Raw genomic sequence first — 22,353 nt, forward strand, 5'->3', positions numbered from 1 at the left:
ATCGTTCTTTACACTATCTGATCACAGATAATCATTATGAATCTCGGTTTAAATAACAAAGTATTAACATAATCTGCAGTAGTCTCATCACAATGTACGCGAATTTATTACTCATGTGACGTTATGGTATCTAATTCATGCGAAGAAATAATTCATTCGTCGTTGAATACACTGATGTTGGTGGTACAGAAATTAAAATAATCTGTTTTGGTCTCGGATAGTCTTAGTTAATAACAATTATTTTAAATTTTAAATTTAAGATAATTAGTCGATTTCATTAGAGAAGTCTGTGATGACTTCGTTCAACTCTCATTCATATAACATGTTCAAACCAATGTAATGGTCTTTAACTGGAATAACTTTATTTTAACACTTTAGAGATGAACACGAATAATGCGGATTAAGTATGTGAAATACTTGTGTATTGTTAAAAAGTGTCCTTTTGTCTTAAATGTAACATTTCTCCTCTTTCACATATAACTACTTTAATAATTATAGTTATGTGTGAGAAAACAACCATTGATCTGATGTGTTAAATTTGACTATTGGTATAAAAATTAACTATAGCGATGAAAATTGAAAAATTATATTTAATTAGTGTGCACTGAAGTTGTTGTTGCAATCATGCAAATGTATTGGGGAAGTGCTTCGACACATTTTACATGAAGTTTTAGGTGAAGGAAAGCGTTACTGAAAATAGGCATTGTGTTAATTTACAGTCTACGACAAGATTATTCTGATTGAATCAGAATTTCCATCATAATTGATTTTGTTTTTGTTGAATAAATTATAATAGATAAATCGATATTTGATATAAGGAAATAATTTTTATATAAATTGATAACCGAAAATAGCTTTTTAACTAATTAGTATCAATACACAGAATTAAGTTAATTCCTAGTTAATTTTCTGGTTAAAACACACCGTGTCGTGGCCGTTATAATTAAAAACTAATAATAAAGGCACGAAACACGAATGACCTTGATACTATGGTTTTTTAAGTTTCACTGTAAAAATACACTATATAAACCCGATAACGCTGGAACAAGGGACGTTTTCCTCACCCACCCCCTCTCGTCCCCCATTACCGGATAATTATAATAATCGAATTTTCATTGCACTGATAAACTAATTTTAAATGTCGTGGCGAATGGTCGCACGCAAACATCAACAGACCTCTTAATCAGCTCGACAGGCCGTAGTCAATTAGCGCGACGCGAGCTAGTGAGACTCCGGCCGGGCCAAGGCCAACGACGCCCCGGGGACGGCACTGTCTGGTACCTGGCGGTAAACTAAATACTTTATAGGTAGGGGTGATATTTTTACGTCTATAGTGATACTAGGAATGCTCGAGGGCGCTTTTAACAGACCCAAACGAGGTATCAATTTGTATATGTCAGTTTTAACCTCGTGTAATTATCATAATATGAATAAAATGTGTCTTGTATAATAATATTTATCAAATAAAATACTACAGAAACTCTATATAGTTAGTATATATAAGGGTTGTCTGGAAAAATAGATCAGCAAGCAACTAAGGTCAACAAGAAAAATATAACCCCAAATTTATTGAAACGGCTATTTCATTTTCTTTTAAATAAAGTATACGGTTTTTTTAAATGAGATTGGTGGATGTTAGGAACAATATTCATCATCGATATCTATTAATAAAAATAGGAGGTATCAATGGAAATAACTGTTAAACAACCTCAAATAATTAATAAATTCAATTGTTTTGACATTTCCGTACATATAACATAATAACAGTCTTCTATTTAATGTTATTAAATTATTCAATGCATACAGATGCTTGTCATGGAGTGCTCATAATTAAATTTTCGACATCCATTAGCAAGATTATTATTACAAGATCTATTACGATAATTCTAAGCGCAAAATTTCACATATTGGTCCAGGAGAGTCTGCATATCTGATATTCCTCTGGATATTGAGAGATCAGCAAGGTGTAGTGTATTACAAGGTGCTTAGACCGAATCGATTTTTATATTGCAGATGCTTATGAAGTCAAATTCAAAGTTAAGGGCTTAACACATAGATGGCACTAGTTTTATTGCAATCAACACTTTTTTAGTTATTAGTAAACTTCAAAAGAAGGCTGTTAGAATTTCATGATTTTCTACTCATAATTTGTGAGTTATTGTGCTAGGAGTGACACTACACTTGTTATTTTAAAAACAACGAATCAAAAACAATTTCTTGTTTTAATTTTACATTGCTTCGTGGCAGGAAAAACCATCATTTATGCGGAGCAATGGCTGGAATAGTATTATAAGAACTCCGCTCCATCAGAAACAACAATAAAACGTTGGTTTTCTGACTTTAAACGTGTTCGTAGAGACACCGATGATGTAGAATTCAGTGAGTGTCCAAATGAGTTGGTAACACCAGAAAACAATCGTTTTGAATAATTGAAAGGTGAAGTTGTGTGAGTTAGCTAATATCGTAAAGATATCAAAATAACATGTTGCTTTTACATTGCATGAGCATTTGACTATGAGAAAACTTTGGTCAAGGTGGGTACCGCGTTTGCTCAGTGTTCACCAAAAACAAAAACGTATTGATGATTCCCAGCAGTGTTTGGTCATGTTTAAACGCAACACACCGGAACTTTTTGCGTCGATATGTGAAAATAGATGAAGCGTGGATTCATCACTTCACTCAGGAATCAAAACGATCGTGGACAGCAACTGGTGGCAGGCCTATTTTGAGGCAAAATATGAATCGTTCTACAAAAGTGGTAATGAAATGTTAGAGCTTCACTCTTGATGGAGATTACGTTTATGAAAAAAGTCAATTTTGAACAAAAAAAAAACGCGTTTTCCTTGTTACGCCCCACACTTTTCAGCTCATGTGTTAAGGCTTTCTGATTGGTACATGTTGCAGGATTTATGAAGAATATACTGTTGCAGCTTGAATTGGAAGTTCTGCAGCAACCAACGTATTCGCCAGACATACCGCATTCTGATACGGTTGTCATACGGTTACGAAATTCTGGAGTATTGATAACTTGGATCATGATATAAAACTTATATAGTTCTTCTGATACGGTATATTGCCAGATATTATGGGAAACAGAAACAAGTTTTACCAAAATTTTTAATATTTAGTCCTGATATCAAAGGACCATGGCAAGTTACACGACTGAATAGTTTGTCCCAATAATGAAAATTTGCAAATACTGTCTTTATGTGGCAGTATTATTAAAAATAGTTCACTTGACCGCCATGAAATACCTGTGTCTGTGTCTTTCAAATGATATATTTATACTATTTTTATTGTGAAATGTTTATATTCTTATGGTAGTTGAAGCCTTACTAATAATGAATATTAGTCTTAATCTGCATCTACATCAAGTTCTCATCTCAAGTTCAATCTACATATGTTCTTGCCTGACTATGCTAATAATTATTGAAACAGTGTTTATATTCTCATGTCACTGTTAAAAATATACCTAGCACTCAGAGCATTGTCTCATATATCGCATAAAACTTCGAGATCAAAGTAGTAGATTCGATAGGTACTACAATTACAAACACCCTGGATAATGCGTTTTATCGTGTTCATTCACACTGTCTAATCTTTCGTGACGAATATGAAACCTCCTGTTCTCTTTCGAATATAACTTTTTCGTGTCCTATCGTTCTGAACTTAATACCATTAAACAAGAATCGGAGATGGATTCTTTATAACTACAACAAACATTACTTGACAATCTGTATAGAAAAATTATCGAATAGGACTCAGCGAATTGATCAAAGTTCTAATCAACTTTGAGTTGTAATTATTTGCATGGAAATATGTTTCGATAAATCATGTTCCTCGCGTTTCTTTTAATGTCAAATGCTGTTTTAGATGGTCCTTAAACATAGTTTGAGAGGTCAGAGGCTTTTTGAGTAAAAGATGATTTTTTTTTCAAAAACGTCAAAAAAGCGTGTTGGTTCCAAAAATAATCTCTTCTAAAGTCAATATATTTAATCCAGTGTTTCTCCAAAATTTTAATTCTTTCCGAATGATAAGTTTTCCTGAAAATAGGTATTTCACTGTTGATCACTTCATTCGATTTAAATCTTTTACTAGCCAACTATTTCTTCATGTTTCGAAGAAGCTAAAAGTCACTCAAAGCTAAATCTGGATGTTAACATTTCCAGCGCGGGAAATTCAGAATCACTGACTTATCACGCTGCCCTCGTGTATTATATGTAGGCATTTATACTTGTTTAAAAAGATCACCTTTACATTGTATTTGACAGAAAACATTTTTGTAGGTTAGAATTATCGAAAACAGTATGTCGATTAAATCGTATATTAGGAAATAGAGCTTCAAACTAAATGCTATTAATATAGAATTGTAATCAGTTGCACTTGATATAACTGAGTTAATCATTGATAAGAAAACGGTTATTATTCAATATACGAGCAGAAAGATTTCATTTGAAAATGATCGACAATATAAAAAGTTTAATAGAGCATTCGTCTCCAGTTAGCAGAGATTTTTGCTTCCCATCATTACTTTTTAACATTTAGATTTACATTTATATGGTTTGGCTGAAAAACAGTCCATTTTTATAAAGGGAGTCGAAAATGCGGCAAGTCAGACTTCCTTAATTTTTTAATTTATAAATAATTCTTTAAATCCATTCACATCCTTAGTGAAACTTTATTTAAATGAAACTATTTACATCTCTTACTTTGTTGTTAACATTTGACACTGTTTAAGAAGTTAAACTAAAAGCAGCGATACGTCACATCTCAATAAAATGTCTACTCATGGCCGATTCTCGTTTTATCAGATAACGTCCGAAGGCTTTTAATAACTTGGGCCTCTTTTCAAATGTTATTTAAATCGTTTTAGAATCGACAGATTGACAGTGGCTTGAGGGTTGTGAAGCTTCCGAAATGACGATCACGACAGCTCCTTTGCTTGCGGCTTAATATTGAATGATTCAGCAAAATCTTCAATAGAAAAATCGACTTAATAATGATTGAGAAATATTAGGTGTAGATGTTTAGTTATTTTAGATAATTTAGTGTTAGTTTTTATTGTTGGTATTAAATTTACATTTAATAATGTCCTTTAAAGGTTTTTGTTTCAATTTAGACCAAATTACTTGACTACAATGTCAAATTAAAACCACAATAAGCAAATAACTAGGTTTTTAATTGTAACTATTAACACACTGTTAAAGTGGTTAAATTTAATCCCTTATTATTGACTTGCTCTTTATATTTAGGGATTGCAATAATTACTGTTACCATTTGTATTGCCATTTGCAGCAATATATATCAGAACTTTTTGACATAAGTTGAGAAAAATATTTCATATATATGTATATTTGCTTGTTTGTAGTTTCTAAATCTGTTATTAGCCCCGCAAATGCTGATTCGGTGACTTCATTTCAATGCCACTCGGTAACTAACTCGGGCAAGTTGTTTTATAGACGTTCCAAATATCCATTTCCTCATAATAGTATTTGGTGGCTTCTTATTATTCCTTCATATTAAAAATAAATAGAGAGGGCTATTATTATCACATTTATTGAAAGAGTTTTCAGATATAGATACATGTTTTAGCTTATGTTTATATTCATGAAGACGCTGATTATTTCATAACTTTTTCATCATTCTTTAGATTATTGCTAACTGACTATATATATCGCCATATTTTTATATATTCTATAAAATATGGGCGACACTGAGACATTTTAACCAGCATACTCATATGAGTTGAGCATATGCTATTTAGTGTATGTAGCATATGCTAGGCTTGGCATATTCCGACTATGATTTGTTTTTATTGATATCTCATGTCGAATAAGTTTAAAAAAGGATTGATTGATCGAAAATGAAATGTTTTCTAGAGGGTATAAGCGAAAAATATTAGCCGAATGATACTTATGCCGTTATACGTAATTTGAATAAATTATACGCTTTAAATAATATAACTAATTCTAAGAAAAACTTGAACTTATTATCTACAAGATATAATACACCTACATGAACTTTGCTTACATTAATATTAATTAGTTGTTATTCAGACTTATTATTAAGTTTCTTCCCCAAAGCCAAACTATCCAAATTTTTAATGTTATAGATCGTTTGCCTAGGTTACTAATTTCAACAGGTCGAAATTATTAGTTTATTATTAGCAAAAATATTTTCTTTTTTATTCGTGGAAATGTAAATTCTTACATACATCATCATTCTGCATCGAAGGCTGGTCGGGTGGAAGGTGAGAAGGCTTAAAGGCGACAAAATACATTTGGAAAACTGATTAGCTCATTGGCGTTTAATTTGATAAATATTACTCTTTTCGATCCCAGTAATTTTTGTCTTAAGGCTGTCTTTGATTAAATTATTTGGACAATGTAGATGTCCTTTATTTTAGATCATTTCGTCTAGATCTGGATATTTTGACATTATTTCAGTTTTTTATAAGTGCGTTGTCGCTTAGGATGGTAACATCAATAGGTATTAGATTTTCTTATTTCTAATAAACCTCTACTTGGTCATATCTTATATTATTGGGTTGGTCGCTGTGGAACCCCCGTACATTTCGGATTGTTGTTTTTTAAACTCATATTCTGGTGGTTCGTAGTTATTGAGTAAAGAATTATGTTTGATCTACGTCCTACAATTTGAATGTCAGTTTTGGCGGACTCAAATCTCATCAGTCAATCTCTTCTCATTACAATCGAGACAAATATATAAAATATAAACATAATTTTACATCATTCAAAATTAAACTCTTAATTTCAAGGTAATAAATTGTAGCAATTATATATTTATTTTTCTTTCTCACAGAAAGTTCGAAAAGGAATATGTACATCTCCATAGCACTGAAGCAACGGTTGAAAAAAATTAGTAAGCACATTTTGGAATGAAATAGAAATAAACCAGTTACTTTTATTATATCATGTCGTTGTTACTTTAGGAATACTAAAATACGAATAAATATATTTGGGATCATTATTCCATTCTTTTTCTCATAATACCTCTTGCCAGTTTAAGATTATTTAAAATTAACCGATCTGTAGAGCACTGAGAATCACAGAATAATACCCATCCATTCCTGTCTCAAAATTAGTAAGGGAAAGAATTGGTAATATTTTCAGTCGCTAGTTTTTATATGGACTGGTTCGACTGTCTTGCGACTATCGACTGTTTTCACTATTTGCAGTCGATAGTTCCCAACCCCAGCTTTAATGAATAAAACTGAAGTAATTCAGATTAGAGTTATAATTAATAGAGGATAAATGATAATTATAAGGATATTACGATCGACAACTAAAAATATTTACACGGTAAATTTTGTAACTCACCTGTACTCTGACTTCCGGTAAATTGACTTTCATAGCTAATTCTTCTCTGCTGTACACGTCCGGATAGTGGCTTTTCTCGAATGCCCTCTCCAGCTCATGTAACTGATAGGTGGTGAAGGTGGTTCGATTCCGGCGGTGTTTCTTTTTACAACTGTCGGCTTCCGAGAGACCGGAATTGTTTCCGGGGCCTTCGTCGTCCGATCCGCTGCCTCCGGTCTTGCCGTATCGTAGGTCCGATACGCCGTCGTTTGAATTGCAACTGCCTTCCCCTGAAATAAAAAATATACATTTTTATACATAACAAGTTGCCTTATATTTTTCTTAATTTATTTGAAGAAATTAGTTAGTATAATTGTTTAATCACACTCACTATCAGTCGGTGCTCATCATTATCTATTAGTGCTTACTAAATAATACCAGGGATATCAAATGAATGTAATACATCGTTTAATACTTATGCATAAGTGTGTTCAGTTTCAAAAAGCAAGGCTTTTATGGAAAATTTTATAGTAAAAATATTGTAAGCCATCACTAACTACCACATAAACAAAATCTACAAATAGCAAACTTAAATTCACGTTAAAAAATGATACTATACTGCTAAAATATAAATATTGTACAGGTCTGTAACAAGAAAGCTGCTTTTTATAGAGATTTTTAACAAGTCAAATGAAAAGTCGCCGACCTGACACATAGATGGCGCTACTAGGATTAAATTCATATGTTTTTAGTTAGTCCTAACCCTCGAAGGATGCGTGTATAAATTTGACAGCTGTCGGATCATTAGTTTGTGAATTATGGTACTTGAGCGAAGCAACTTTTTTCGAATTTCGCGTATTGATAAAATATTGCTTTTTGAAGCGAAAAAATACAGTTGAAACAAAAACTTGGCCTGATATCGAGTTTCCGGACACTGCCCCAGGAAAATCAACAATCAAGGATTGGTACGTCAAGTTTAGACGTGGTGAAATGAGCACCGAAGACGGTGAACGCAGTGGACACCCAAAAGTGTTTGTTACCGACGAAAACATGAAAAAAATCATCAAAACGATTTTGAATGACAGTAAATTGAAATTGAATAAAATGGCCGACATTCTAAAGATATCAACTTAACGTGTACATTATATCATTCACGAATATTTGGGTATAAGAAAACTCTGTGCAAAGTGGATGCCGCGCAAGTTCAATTTTAACCAAAGACAACAACGAGTTGATGATTCGGAGTAATGTTTAAAGATGATGAAGCGTAATAAACCCGAGTATTTGGGTCGATATGTGACCGAATTCCGAATTCCAATCGACAGTCATCCGAGTGGACTGCACACGATGAACGCGCCCCAAATCGTGGAAAAACGCAACAGTCGGGTGGCAGCGTTATGACGTCTGCATTTTGGGATGCGCATGAAATAATTTTCACTGACTACCTTGAAATAGGAAGGACCATCAACAGCGACTATTACGTAGCGTTAATGGACCGTTTGAAGGCCGAAATCGCCGAAAAACCGCCGAAATTGTAGAAAAAAAAGCGCTGCTTCAACAAGACAATGCACCGTCACAAGTAAGTAAAAACGATGACAAAAATCCATGAATTGGTTTTCGAATTGCTTCCTCATCCACCATATTCTCCAGATCTGGCCCCCAGCGACTATTTCCTGTTCTCAAATCTCAAAAGAATAGTCGGAGGGAAGAAATTTTCATCGAATGAAGAGGTGATCGCCGAAACTGAGGCCTATTTTGAAGCAAAGGACAAATCGTACTACAAAAATGGTATCGAAAAGTTGGAGGGTCGCTATAATCAGTGTATCACCCTTGAAGGGAATTATATTTTATGTTAAAAAAACGTGTTTTACTATGGTAGACCGGGGACTTTTCAATTGACCTGTTACATCGAGTGCTAAAATATAAATATTGTACAGGTCTGTAACAAAAAAGCTGCTTGAGTATTTTTAGCTGATTTTATGTTTGTGTGTTTGTTGCAAGCCACAATGGCGTCATTTCATAGATTCATCGAAAATAAGTCTTAAGGCAGATCTTCTTCACAACTGTGGATTTTATGCTTGCATTCGTACAGGTCATTCCACTCACCCCAAAAAGACCTACACAAAATAGGAATTGGTTTTTCGCTAATTGAAACATGAAAACCAGGTCTATGGCTTTAAAATATGGTGCATGTTGCTCGAACAAGAATCTGGGTTTACCGAATTGTTTTGCTTTTTGTCTCTGTGCGATAATAGAGACTAAGTAAATCACTGCACTAAAAAGATTTGATCACCAAGGGAGTTTAAAATTAGTGAAAAGAACATATTCCAAGAAACATTGGTAACTTTCTTAGCGTCTCTGGACATACATTTGAAAAATTACTTCCTAAAGATAAAGATTGCCTCAAACTTTAACTCCTAAAACATAGATTCCCAAATTGTCAAGAAACGTGTTGTACTATGACAAATTTGAAATCATTGTCGTACAAACAATTTCAGCACATCCAAAATCAACGATTGTGTCATAAAACCTAATTGTTAACTGGAGTGAATCAAATGGGTTCATAGTTGTTGATTCGTTGGCCATACACATAGTCATGTGGATTCATAAAAAATATGATTACTGCGTCAAGTATTCAAAATATAAGATAAAACCGAAAATATGGCGCTCAAAAAATGTGATAAATGAGATTTATAGATTACAGTATTATTGTTTCTGGAATTATAATTATGTTAATTCACAGAAAATATAGTTACTGTATCTAGCATTGAGAAGGTAAGATAAAACCGAAAATATGATGCATAAAAATATTATGATTGAAAATTATAAGTTGAAGTATTATTGTTTCAATGATATACGTGTGGTTATGAAAGTTTACACAATATTTCAATATGTCGCTATTTGTTGAAATGTTGGCAACCCTGAAAACTATATATATCATAGATAATATAGTGGTTAATCATTGAAATGCAGTTAGGATTCAGAAAACCCATTTGTAATTGTTCAAAAACAAATGTATCTACAACATTCACTGAACCTTATTATGACTAGTCATTCGCTGCCGAAATAAAGTTCTTCGTTTACCAATATTTATTATTAGCTACGTAACGGATTTCTAACGCTAAAAGCGCGAAAGAAAATTATTAAATCACAACAATGTGGAAGCGATACAACTAGACAAGCCGGTTGGGCAGTGGTAAAGGCGATAGGACGGTCATCCTACTGCTGCGATAGCCGTGGGTTCGAATCCTGCTGGGGCATGCTCATAAATGTATGTTTGTGATTGTTTAAAATGTGTGATTGTTCTAAGCAAGAATGTAAAATCCTACAAGGAAAATGAATCCCAGTCACGTCAATAAACAGGCTGGGTAAGACCGGATGTCTTCTGGGATGATTTCTAAAGTAGGTCATTCGCCAGTCGGTAGGCGTAATGCTAAGGACCGTGGTTCGTAGTCCACGTTAAACTGTAGGTCCAGTCCAGATAAACCCATGGTTGGTAAAAGGAAACTTTAAAATATATTTTAAGAAAAACAACTAAACAACAAGCACAAATTAACGCGCAGTGGTAGGGCATATAAAAACGAAATTTAAAATGTGTTTTAATCGAAATTACTTTTTGTTTTTAATTTTTACTGCTTTTTAAAAGTTTTGCCAACTTTTTTTCTCGAACAGTTGAAATTTCAGGAAAAAAGTTTTGATTATCTTTATTTACTTTATACAATAGTAACAGTTACTTGTTTCTTTTCGTTTCACGTTATTACTAAGTTTGTAATCGTGTTAATGAGAGCGCTCTATTTTTTAAGAGCCCCACTTCATCAGTATGTAATTTTTTTGAAGTTAATTAGTTTTTTCTTGTTTTTCCTTTTTATGTATTCCTTAAACATTAGTAAATATATATTAAAAATGGATAGTCGTATAAGTTATCCTGGGTGTTATCTCGTACTCATCTTGTTTTGTACTGATGTTAGTACAACACAATAATAGCAAAAATGTACTACGCATATCTACTCATAATAAAACAACACTTAACAAGTCTTGCATTCAATATTTATATTTTCTTAAATGTTGTTTTACTATATACACTGGAATATTTGCAGAATATGTTCGTATCTTCTCAATGGATTTTTGATATTTTGTAAGCCTTATGTTATAGTTTATACATATTACATAATTGCAGAGATATAGAAAGTTTAATTTCCTATTTAATATGTGGTTATAACCAAAAATTAGAATATTGATAAACAATGAAGCAGAAGTAGTGTTGCTTTAATAAAATAAATGAAAATATCATCTTTATGAATCGCCAAAATATAATATTAAATGTCGAACTATTTGTAGATTATTAGACATCGAAATTAAACAATATATGTGAGTAATAATATTAAAGATTCTATAGATGTTAAAAAACTGACTTCACAACAAATAATCAGATGTTGCTAGAAATGTAGCGTGACAGTCAATATATTTTATTATTAATAATAAAATAATTAACGTTAAGAAAAGATGTTTTTAATATAGGAGATAAAGTCAACTAATCAATTGATATACAGAGTGTCTTTTCGGACAAACTATTATTGTATGTATTTGTCTTAAAAGCAGGAACACAGCATAAGAGTGACAAAGTAAGTGACACTACTTTGAACTCATTTGTTTGCATTCATTCTAATCTTTTAATGCACATAAATATTCTATAGACTTAAACACATCTGGATATGACAATATTAAATCTTAAAGGTGTCCCAATAGAATTTAATTAACTTATTGATTTTTATAACTGATATTGAATAGAAAAGATGTATGCTGTCTGTTTATTTGATAAAGCAATGAAAGCTATATATTTTATGACAATCAGAATCGTTAAACAATGATATCGGATATTTGAGATATTTGCTTTAGTCGTTTGGTATATGGTAGGCTTGTACAGTTTTTGCAATATTGAGATTTAAAACAAGCAGTGGAATGAAATTTCTGTATAAAATTATCCACACTGTACATAAAATATCATTTAACAATGTCCTTTTAGATTGTCACAGATTTTGTACAATATAAACATGTGGCCTCACAAAGTATATGGTTATTATAAAAGGTCAATTTAAAAAACCCCGGTCTATCATAGTAAAACACAATTTTTTGACAAAATTACTTTTTTTTATTCAATATAATTCCCTTCAAGGATGATACACTGATTATGGCGACCCTCCAACTTTTCGATAGCATTTTTGTAGAACTATTTGTCCTTTGCTTCAAAATAGGCCTTAGTTTCGGCAAGCACCTCTTCATTCGACGAAATTTTCTTCCCAGCGAGCATTGTTTTGAGATCTGAGAACAGGAAATAGTCGCTGGGGACAGATCTGGAGAATACGGTGGATGAGGAATAAATTCGAAGCCCAATTCACGGATTTTTGCCATCGTTTTCACTGACCTGTGACACGGTGCGTTGTCTTGGTGAAGCAGTATTTTCTTTTTCTTCATATGCGGCCGTTTATCGGCGATTTCGTCCATCAAGCTTCAAACAGTCCAATAACGCTATCTGATAGTCGCTGTTGATGATTCTTTCTTTTACAAGTTAGTCAATGAAAATTATTCCTGTTGCGTTTTTCCACGCTTTGGAGCGGGTTCATCGTGTGCAGTCCACATGTATGACTTTCGATTGGTTTTCGGAGTGTTTCATCCATTGTCACATATCGATCGCATTTCTGCTACCTTTGACGCTTAACTCAATAGCACCAATCACAATCTACAGGAGATAGTTAAAATAATATATTTTTATTAATTACATCTTACATTAAATATGCTTAGACAGTTTTAATTTACAAAATAATTTATTACTATTGGCCTCAGTTAAGATAATATGAATACCATGCAATGACGATCTTATTTATATGATCAGTCTTGTAGATTATATTTCAGTACGCTTTGTTCTGCGACTGTTAAAACAAGCGGATCGGTAATATCTGTGATCTCTCGTGCTTCGAAACCAGGTAAACCATTTGTGATTGGTTAACAGGATGATCTGTGACTGTGAAAATGAAGTGTTTAACGTTTAATAGTATCCAGGGCAATGGCAACATACCTAAAATATTGTAAACCATCCAAATAATAAACCAAAACGATGCAGACCACCTATTTCCTACACTTAAACATGGGGAATTGTCCGTTTTGATTTAGGCGACAATATTGTGGCATTCAGATGGTCCTCTTATTAACATCAATGGCCAGATTGCAGTGAAATAATATTTCGATATTCTCAATGATAAAGTTTTTTGTGTCATGCTAAACACTATAAGAATTAATGAAAGTAAATCGGTAATGTGCAGTTCACCTACAAACAGACCATATAAGCACCTATAACATTAAATAATACTATCATTCCATATAGCAATACCGCTAAATATCTTGGAATGAATCTCGATGCAAAACTTCGCTGGAAGGAACATATAAAGAAGAAAAGAAAAGAACTGGAATTGAAATATAGGAAAATGTATCGGTTAATTGGAAGAAAATCACAATTATCAGTACATAATAAATTGATATTATATAAGCAAATATTGAAACCTATATGGACATATGGAGTTCAAGTATGTAAAATACAAATTTTTCAGAACAAAGTCTTGAAAGATATTGTGGGTGCACCCCTAAATACTATAGAACTGATTACCTACATCGAGACCTTCAAATACCCACAGTCAATCAAGAAATCAAGATAATTGCAAGAAGGCATAAGGAAAGACTCCATTCTCATACGAATATTGAGCTATTGCAACTTTTGGATACCACCAGAACAGGACACAGACTCAAAAGAAGCAAACCATCTGATCTTGTGTAGTGCTGTGTAGTGAGGTGCATATATTAAAAAATTCAGCAGTGACATGTATAAACATTATTTCACCACAGACTGAGTTAGGGCCGATGGGCCCCCCTAGATTTAATTTAGCACAAAGACAAATTGTAGGTTAGACGGAAGCGACTAGTAACAATGTACTAATTAAATAATAAAAAAAATGTTAAACACTGTTATATTAGAGAATAATAATGCGCCCATACACACAAACAAGAAGGTTCAGCCTTGGCTTGATAAACATCCGAAGGTCATCAAACATCTTCCCTGGCCAGCACAATTGCAATATTAATATAATTGAAACATTATGAGAGCGATGTAAGGCTGGCAACAACATATTGATATATCGATATTTTTTGAAAAAAAATTTATCCGATATATCGATATATTTTTAAAGGATGATGAGTAGATTTCCATGACTGAAGCAATTTGTGGTAGTTTTTGCATTGGTAAAAATGTCTAAAGATTGACCTGACCTTTTCAGGAGCTGTTATTTTAATGCAGTTGCTAGAAGCCAATCAGTCAACAACAAAACGAAACATGCAGGCTTTAATATACAGGACTGTCATGAGATATTTAATTCTATTGTAGTTGAAGGAAAAGTAATCGTTATGGTTCAAGTATAGGTCACAATTCCAGTTCATTCAGACACTCTAACGAATATATTCCGCAAATAATTCCAGCAAATAGTTGCTCCACACCTTACTAAGAAATAAATATTGTGTATATATTAGGTTTTATTAACTTTAATATTAATTCATTCATTCTTTGCATATTATGGATTTACTTGGTTTAAACTTCAAATTCTACAAGCAATCGATTGTCATCATCTATATCGTTTCATAGTTCCAGCAAATGATCGATCAAAGACTGACCAGACAAAAAAAGCAAATTTTAATACGTAATATTACATAAAATATACAAACAAAAATTATTATTTTAAATATTTATTAACAAGGCACCACATAACAGACATAAAAGAGTCGCGTTCTAAGGCTAATAACGAAACAAATTTCGTTATAATAAAACCGAATAAAAAGGGCGAAATTAACTCGGAAACGGGGTATTTAGTGGTCCTTCGAGCCGGACGTTTAGATATAAATCGGAGTAGGCGAGCGAAACAAAATAAAAAAAAATATATGAATAGGGGCCTAAAGCCGAACGTGAAATTGATTATTAAATTAAGTGTATCGATCCGTCGCCGGCGTACCCGCCGTTCCCGCCGCCACCCCACACAGCTCTTTCGTTCGTGCGCCCTAATTGCTTGGCATTAATAATAAACACAGCAGATTTGCGATAAAGCCCCATAATTGTTAATTGCATTTTTGCATGCAGACCATTTAATTATAATTAGAGTTTTAACTACTCGTTTTGGCGTTTGACGTTTGCGTAGATGCAAACGGGTAGCGTCTATTTAGGTTTTGGCGTTCGCCTAACAAGAAGGACTTACTTTAAAATACTTGTATTATTATGTAAGCCTAGAAATTAATTTTAAAACATTTACAACGGATGGTCTTGCAGTGTATTATATCTTATCGGGTATATTTGTAACCAACTTCATGTTAAAGCACCACTGACAGGCTTCACTCTTCTGTAGATGTCATTTCGTCGAAGTGTGAAAAATATATTTTAGTACGTTAAAAATGTCTGAATTTGTAGAAAAAAGCGACCGAGGGCCATTGAATGTTGTGTGAAGTTTATGGCAACCATGCCCCATCGATTTCAACGTGTGAATATTGGTCAAAGAGAATTAGAGATTTAACTTTATAGGAAATTTTGGGGAATGTTTCGCGAGGTCCAACATCTAGATTTCATTACTTTAATCGCTATGCTAAAAGCCGCGACGGGATCTGATTGACTAACTTCGTTTCTATGGCACGTTTGTTGTTTATTTAATTTCGGCGCCCTTTTCAATATGCTTGAAGCATTGAGTATATATAGAGGTTTTACATAAATACGCGAGGAAATATTTAGCGTGTTCCGTTCAATGCTGGCTCTGGGACCACTTTTTTGATTGGTTCATTTCAATTGGCCTTCAAAGGCATTTGATTGGCATATTTCTATAACGCGATTGTTTGTTTCAGTTTGTTTACGAAGATATTTTTGTGTGTCTATTATAAAATACAATCAGCATTTTTGTAGCCTAAGTATAATCACCATTATTTAATTATAAAATATCCTCATTCTCAAAATCGTTGTGTATCCAGTAAATGTGCGGAAATAAAAACTAGACGTAGTTTTCTTTTAAAAAATTGACTTCACAACAAATAATCAAATGTTGCTAGAAATGTAGGGTGACAGTCAATATATTTTATTATTAATAATAAACTAATTAACGTTAAGAAAAGATATTTTTAATATAGGAGATAAAGTCCGCTATTAATTAATATACAGAGTGTATTTACGGACAAACCATTATTGTATGTATTTGTCTTAAAAGCAGGAACACAGCATAACAGTGACAAAGTAAGTGACACTATTTTGAACTCATTTGTTTGCATTCATTCTAATCTTTTTAATGCACATAAATATTCTACAGACTTAAACACATCTGGATATGACAATATTAAACCTTAAAGGTGTTCCAATAGAATTTAATTAACTTATTGATTTTTATAACTGATCTTCTGATTCTGTATAAAATAATCCACACTGTATATAAAAATATCCTTTTAGATTTTCACAGATTTTGTACAATATAAACATGTAGCCTCAAAAAATATATGGTTATTATAACAGGTTAATTGAAAAGTCCCCAGACTGCCATAGTAAAACCCACTTTTCGGCAATTTTTTTTTAATTCAGCATGCTTCCCTCCAAGGATGATAAACTGATTATAGCGATACTCCAACTTTTCGATACCATTTAGTAGTATGATTTGTTTTTTACTGCAAAATAGGCCATAGTTTCGGCGATTACCTTTTCATTCGATGAAAATTTCTTCCCAGCGAGCATTCTTTTGAGATCCGAGAACAGGAAATAGTCGTTGAGGGGGGGTATCAGATCTGGAGAATGCGGTGGATGAGGAATGAATTCGAAGCCCAGTTTATGGATTTTTGCCATCGTTTTCAGTGACTTGTGACAGGGTGCATTTTCTTGGTGAAGCACCACTTTCTTTTCTTCAAATACGGCCGTTTTCGTAGATTTTGTCCTTCAAACGGTTCAATAACGCTATCTAATAGTCGCTGTTGATGATTCTTCCTTTTACAAGGTATTAGTCAATGAAAATTATACCTGTTGCGTTTTTCCACTCTTTGGAGCGGGTTCACCGTGTGCAGTCCACACGGATGACTGTCGATTGGTCTTCGGAGTGAAATGATGGAGCTGCGTTTCATCCATTGTCACATATCGACGCGAGAACTCAGATTTATTACGCTTGATCATCTTCAAACACTGGTCCGAATCATCAACTCGTCGTTGCTTTTGGTTAAAAGTGAGCTCGCGCGGCACCTACTTTGCATAAAGCTTTCTCACACTCAAATATTCGTTCGATTGATATTTTAGGGTAAATGATGTGGCTCGGTGAATGGAGATAAAACCAAATGAAACAGTGGTATTTACATTAAGTGACCGTTATTTATTGGCTACATAGAAAAAATGTGAAAAATACAATTAGATAAAACGGATGGCAGCGGTGTTACCTGGAGACGAGGCTTGGGCAGTCGATGGTGAAAAAATACTTGTATTATTATGTAACCCGAGAAATTAATTTGAAAGTATTTACAACAGATGGTCTTACAGTGTATTATATCTCATCGGGTATATTTGTAACCAACTTCATGTTGAAGCCTCACTGACAGACTTCACTCTTCTGTAGGTGTCATTTCGTCGAAGTGTGAAAAATATTTTTTAGTACGTTGAAAATGTCTGAATTTGTAAAAAAAAGCGACCGAAGGCCATCGAATGTTGTGTGAAGTTTATGGCAACCATGCCCCATCGATTTCAACGTGTGAATATTGGTCAAAGAGAATTAGAGATTTAACTTTATAGGACATTTTGGGGAATGTTTTGCGACTTCCAACATCTAGATGTCACTACTTTTATCGCTATACTAAAAGCCGCGACGGGATCTGATTGACTAACTTCGTTTCTATGGTACGTTTGCTGTTTATTTAGCGCTCTTTTCAGTATGCCTGAAGCATAGAGTATATATAGAGGTTTTACTTAAATACGCGAGGAAATATTTAGCGTGTTCCGTTCAATGCTGGCTCCGGGACTACTTTTTTGATTGGTTCATTTCAATTGGCCTACAAAGGCATTTGATTGGCACATTTCTATAATGTGATTGTTTGTTTCAGTTTGTTTACGACGCCATTTTTGTGTGTCTAACTAAAATACAATCAGCATTTTTGTAGCCTAAGTATAATCGCTATTATTTAATTATAAAGTATCCCCATTCTCAAAATTGTAGTCTATACAGTGAATGTGCGGAAATAAAAACTATACGTAGTTTTCTTTTAGAGAAACCCCCCAAGTTATCTAGATTAAGAATGTGAGTGTGACTTAGCATTGCTTTTACCTGGTACGTATACGATTATTTATATAAAGCATTTGTGTTCATCTATATTATTATTTACAAGAATACAACAGCATAAATCTTGAAAATATTACACACGGTTTCAACAGAAAATGTGTCCAAATGGGGCTATGGCAAAATGACATTGAAGGTAAAGGTGATTATACTAGATGAAAAGATTGTGTTACCCTATAAAAATTTGTTTGTAAAATACCATCAATTAAAAACGTAATTATTTTGAAGGGGTTCATTTACTTGACACAAATATTGGTCAAGATACTTAAAATTAATATTTTAGATTAAGACTTCTTAACCGAAATAACTTTTTCAACCAAAATGTCAATAAATACATTAATAGAATATAATATAATACAATTTGTAGATCGACAAGATGAGCTTGATTTTATAGACAATATATTATCATACCTGTTTTATTTTATTGTTAAGAATAGATGCTTCAGCCGCCTTTCTAACTCCTTGATTTTACCATAATAACAGCATGGCTATAATTTTGATATATCATACATTTTAATTTTTTGTTGCTAAGTATTGCTTTATGGTATGCTTTCTGCATTCTGACGTATATCATAAGATTTAACTGTTTTAATTTCTCAAAGGATTCCGCGCCATCCTACTGCCACCACGCAAAACAATTCTGAAATTATTTGTATTAAGTTAATACTATATATATATATATATATATATATATATATATATATATATATATATATATATATATATATATATTACCCTATGGCTTGAAGGAATAGTACGTTTGAAGATAAATTATTAGTTTATTAGTATATATATAAGTCAGTAGTACAATAATCAAAGTGAATTCTCAATCTAGGAAGTGCTGTGTATTCGGATGCAGAGATAATAAAGAAATGCAGAATCGTATTCATTCGAAGATCGTTGATAACGTTAAACATCCCAAACAGATTGGACTAAGTATCAAAAATATTTATGATCGTTACGCCATGTTTTGTTATTGTAAGTTGGGATAAGTTTATTAATACATATAATAATATAATGATTATGTATTAATATAAATATTAATACATATCAAAATTTTATTGGTCAATTTAACATGACATCAGAGCTGTCACGTGCCGCACCTGCGTGGCAAACTTTAACAGAGAACCAATCAAATGTCTTCACAGCGAAATGTTTTATACAGATGCCTATAATGCAGATTTAAATTGGTCAATTAATTTACTTGAATGGCCGATATAACGCCACCTGGATGCTGGGCAAAGCTAAACTTTTCACCAGAAACCCCTAATTCTAAGACCCCTATTGAATTTTCTCTCTATGAGACTATGATTTTGGTTTTGACGTTCTGATGAAGACGATGATTTGTATGCAATATAGGATGAAACCGTCAATTGAGATCGCTTTCTACTACAATTGCTGCATTTGAAACTAGAAATGTGCGAAAAACGGCCGGAATACAAGCAAGGACATAACAATATTATTCTTCAGCATAACAACGGTCACCACAACGGACAACATCCACCGTATTCTTAAAACCTTGCTGTTTCTGATTACGACTTATTGCTACTGTCGTTCTTTACAGGTGGAACTTGCTTGACTGCCTATAAAACACATCAAACTGACTTTTCACAATAAAGACTCGAAGGATTCGAAGTATAGAATATACACTATCTCTCTCTCTCTCTCTCTCTCTATATATATATATATATATATATATATATATATATATATATATATATATATATATATATATATATATATCTATATATATATATATATATATATATATATATATATATATATATATATATATATATATATAATCATATGTCACGAAGGTAACTATTAGAGCATTTGATAAAATATTGAAGCCCAAAAAAGATATTAAAATGGTTTGATATTAACTGATCATTCCGTACCTCAGAATGATATTTTCCATTAGGGCTAATTATAGCTTAAGATAACTTAACCAAAAACTTAAGTTATATTTTAAATTATTAAGGAAGAAAGTCATATATCACTATCAATATCACTCCAATAAATGAAATCTAAAAGGTGTTATTCTAATCTTGCTCCAAAATATAAATCTGTAGAATAATCAGATCGGATGGTAGTAAACGTTTTAATCTACGGGCTTTACTGTTAACACTCGTTCGAAGCGCTAACACTAACACTATACATTACATTCCTTATTGGTTTTAGAGGAATATCATACTGTTTCACTTCATTATAAACGCATTACGGAGCATCGACTAGGTCACGCAACTCTTCGCTTTGGGACTTGTATGATTGCTAAATTAGATTTGCTTGAACCTCATAGTTCGATTCCGCGAAGAACCACATGGGTTAAAGTATTAATTTGTAAAGCAATATCTTGTTATCTAAGGAGGGCTTCGATTAGCATCCAATAAGTTAATATATCTGCGTTTAAGTTTAAGTGCAATGTCGTTTAGCAAGTTTGTTCTTTTTCTATCGTCTAGATCTACGCTAGGACATTTAACATTCTCCGCCTAAGATAATTGGTAATTATTAGTATTCGTTGGTTGGCTAATTTTTTGCCACAGTTGTATTTTTAATATACTACTTATGAAATGCTGAGATTGCCGCGCCGTCTGTATATATTACATTATACTTTAATATTTATGACTCTATTCAATTTAGCAGTTTGTATATTTGTTCTATATCTATAGTTCCTTACTTATTATGAAAAACACATTGATCATCCGGAATAACATGTCTATTTTCAATGACTGTATTCTTCCATTTAATGGATAATTTCTCAAAAGATTCTGAGACCTAAGGACTAGTAGGAGGTGATTTGTTCTGTTTTTTTTTTGGTGTTTTAAAATCACAACGATTTCTACCATTTTCCATATACTACGGAAGTAGTAACATTACATTAATGATAAATGTCATTACTTTTATACAATTAATTGTAAAACCTTTGCATGAAAGCACACATCGATACAGTCTCGAATAATGTTATAGGATATTACATTATAAATACTATGAATTAATATAGATATATTATTTCAAATGCAGGACGTAGTATATGAATATGTGGGGACATCTTCTAGGTAGATCAAATAGTACTGATACGAGTAATGCCTTGCAGATCTGTAATGCCAGGGAATCTTCACAAGCAGTGCTGAATCACATGTCGCAAAATAATTTTGTTGTATCCATCTTGATCTCAACAGAAGAGATCAGAGTCTTTGAGAGATAAATAAGAAATCTAAAAAGTCACGACATAGCGATTTATAGTGATACGAGATATAGTAATTAATAAGCTCCGTGGTTTATATATTGGGGCATATCTGGCTATATTTATTTACGTTCTTTGAATCTGTCATATTTTCAGAAATAGTCATGGCAGACATCGTCATAAGTACGAATGTCATATCTCTTAGGCTGTATATGAATTTCTATATCAAAAAGTGCCACATATCTTTAAGATGGTAGAAATCTGAATAACTGTTAGTGGAACATGGTTCCATTCAAGCATCCCCATTTAAATTACCATAGTGTTGATTCAACTTTCCGATGTTGCAAAATAACTTTTGTACTTCTACGACAGTTTGCATTTAATTCTTGACACAAAAGTATCACTTTTAATTTGCGTTCACATCAATTTCATGACATTGTTTTGGAGTTGAATTTTAATCAGCCTCCCACTAAAATAA

At 32.7% G+C, this 22,353-nt stretch overlaps 1 protein-coding gene across 2 annotated transcripts in view; it reads right to left on the reverse strand.

The window, feature by feature from the left end:
* The window catches only part of LOC143196022 (retinal homeobox protein Rx1), a 115,995-nt gene that overhangs the window by 39,288 nt on the left and 54,354 nt on the right, over positions 1–22,353 (reverse strand). For both annotated transcript variants that reach the window (XM_076403604.1, XM_076403603.1), the window contains exon 2: positions 7,341–7,609. In XM_076403604.1, the coding sequence (XP_076259719.1) occupies positions 7,341–7,609 (269 nt within the window). The remainder of the gene's footprint in view (positions 1–7,340; positions 7,610–22,353) is intronic.

Source organism: Rhynchophorus ferrugineus, unplaced genomic scaffold (genome assembly GCF_030347505.1).
Source record: "Rhynchophorus ferrugineus isolate W39M unplaced genomic scaffold, kcgeb_rfMv2 rfM4, whole genome shotgun sequence".
Lineage (NCBI taxonomy): Eukaryota > Metazoa > Arthropoda > Insecta > Coleoptera > Curculionidae > Rhynchophorus > Rhynchophorus ferrugineus.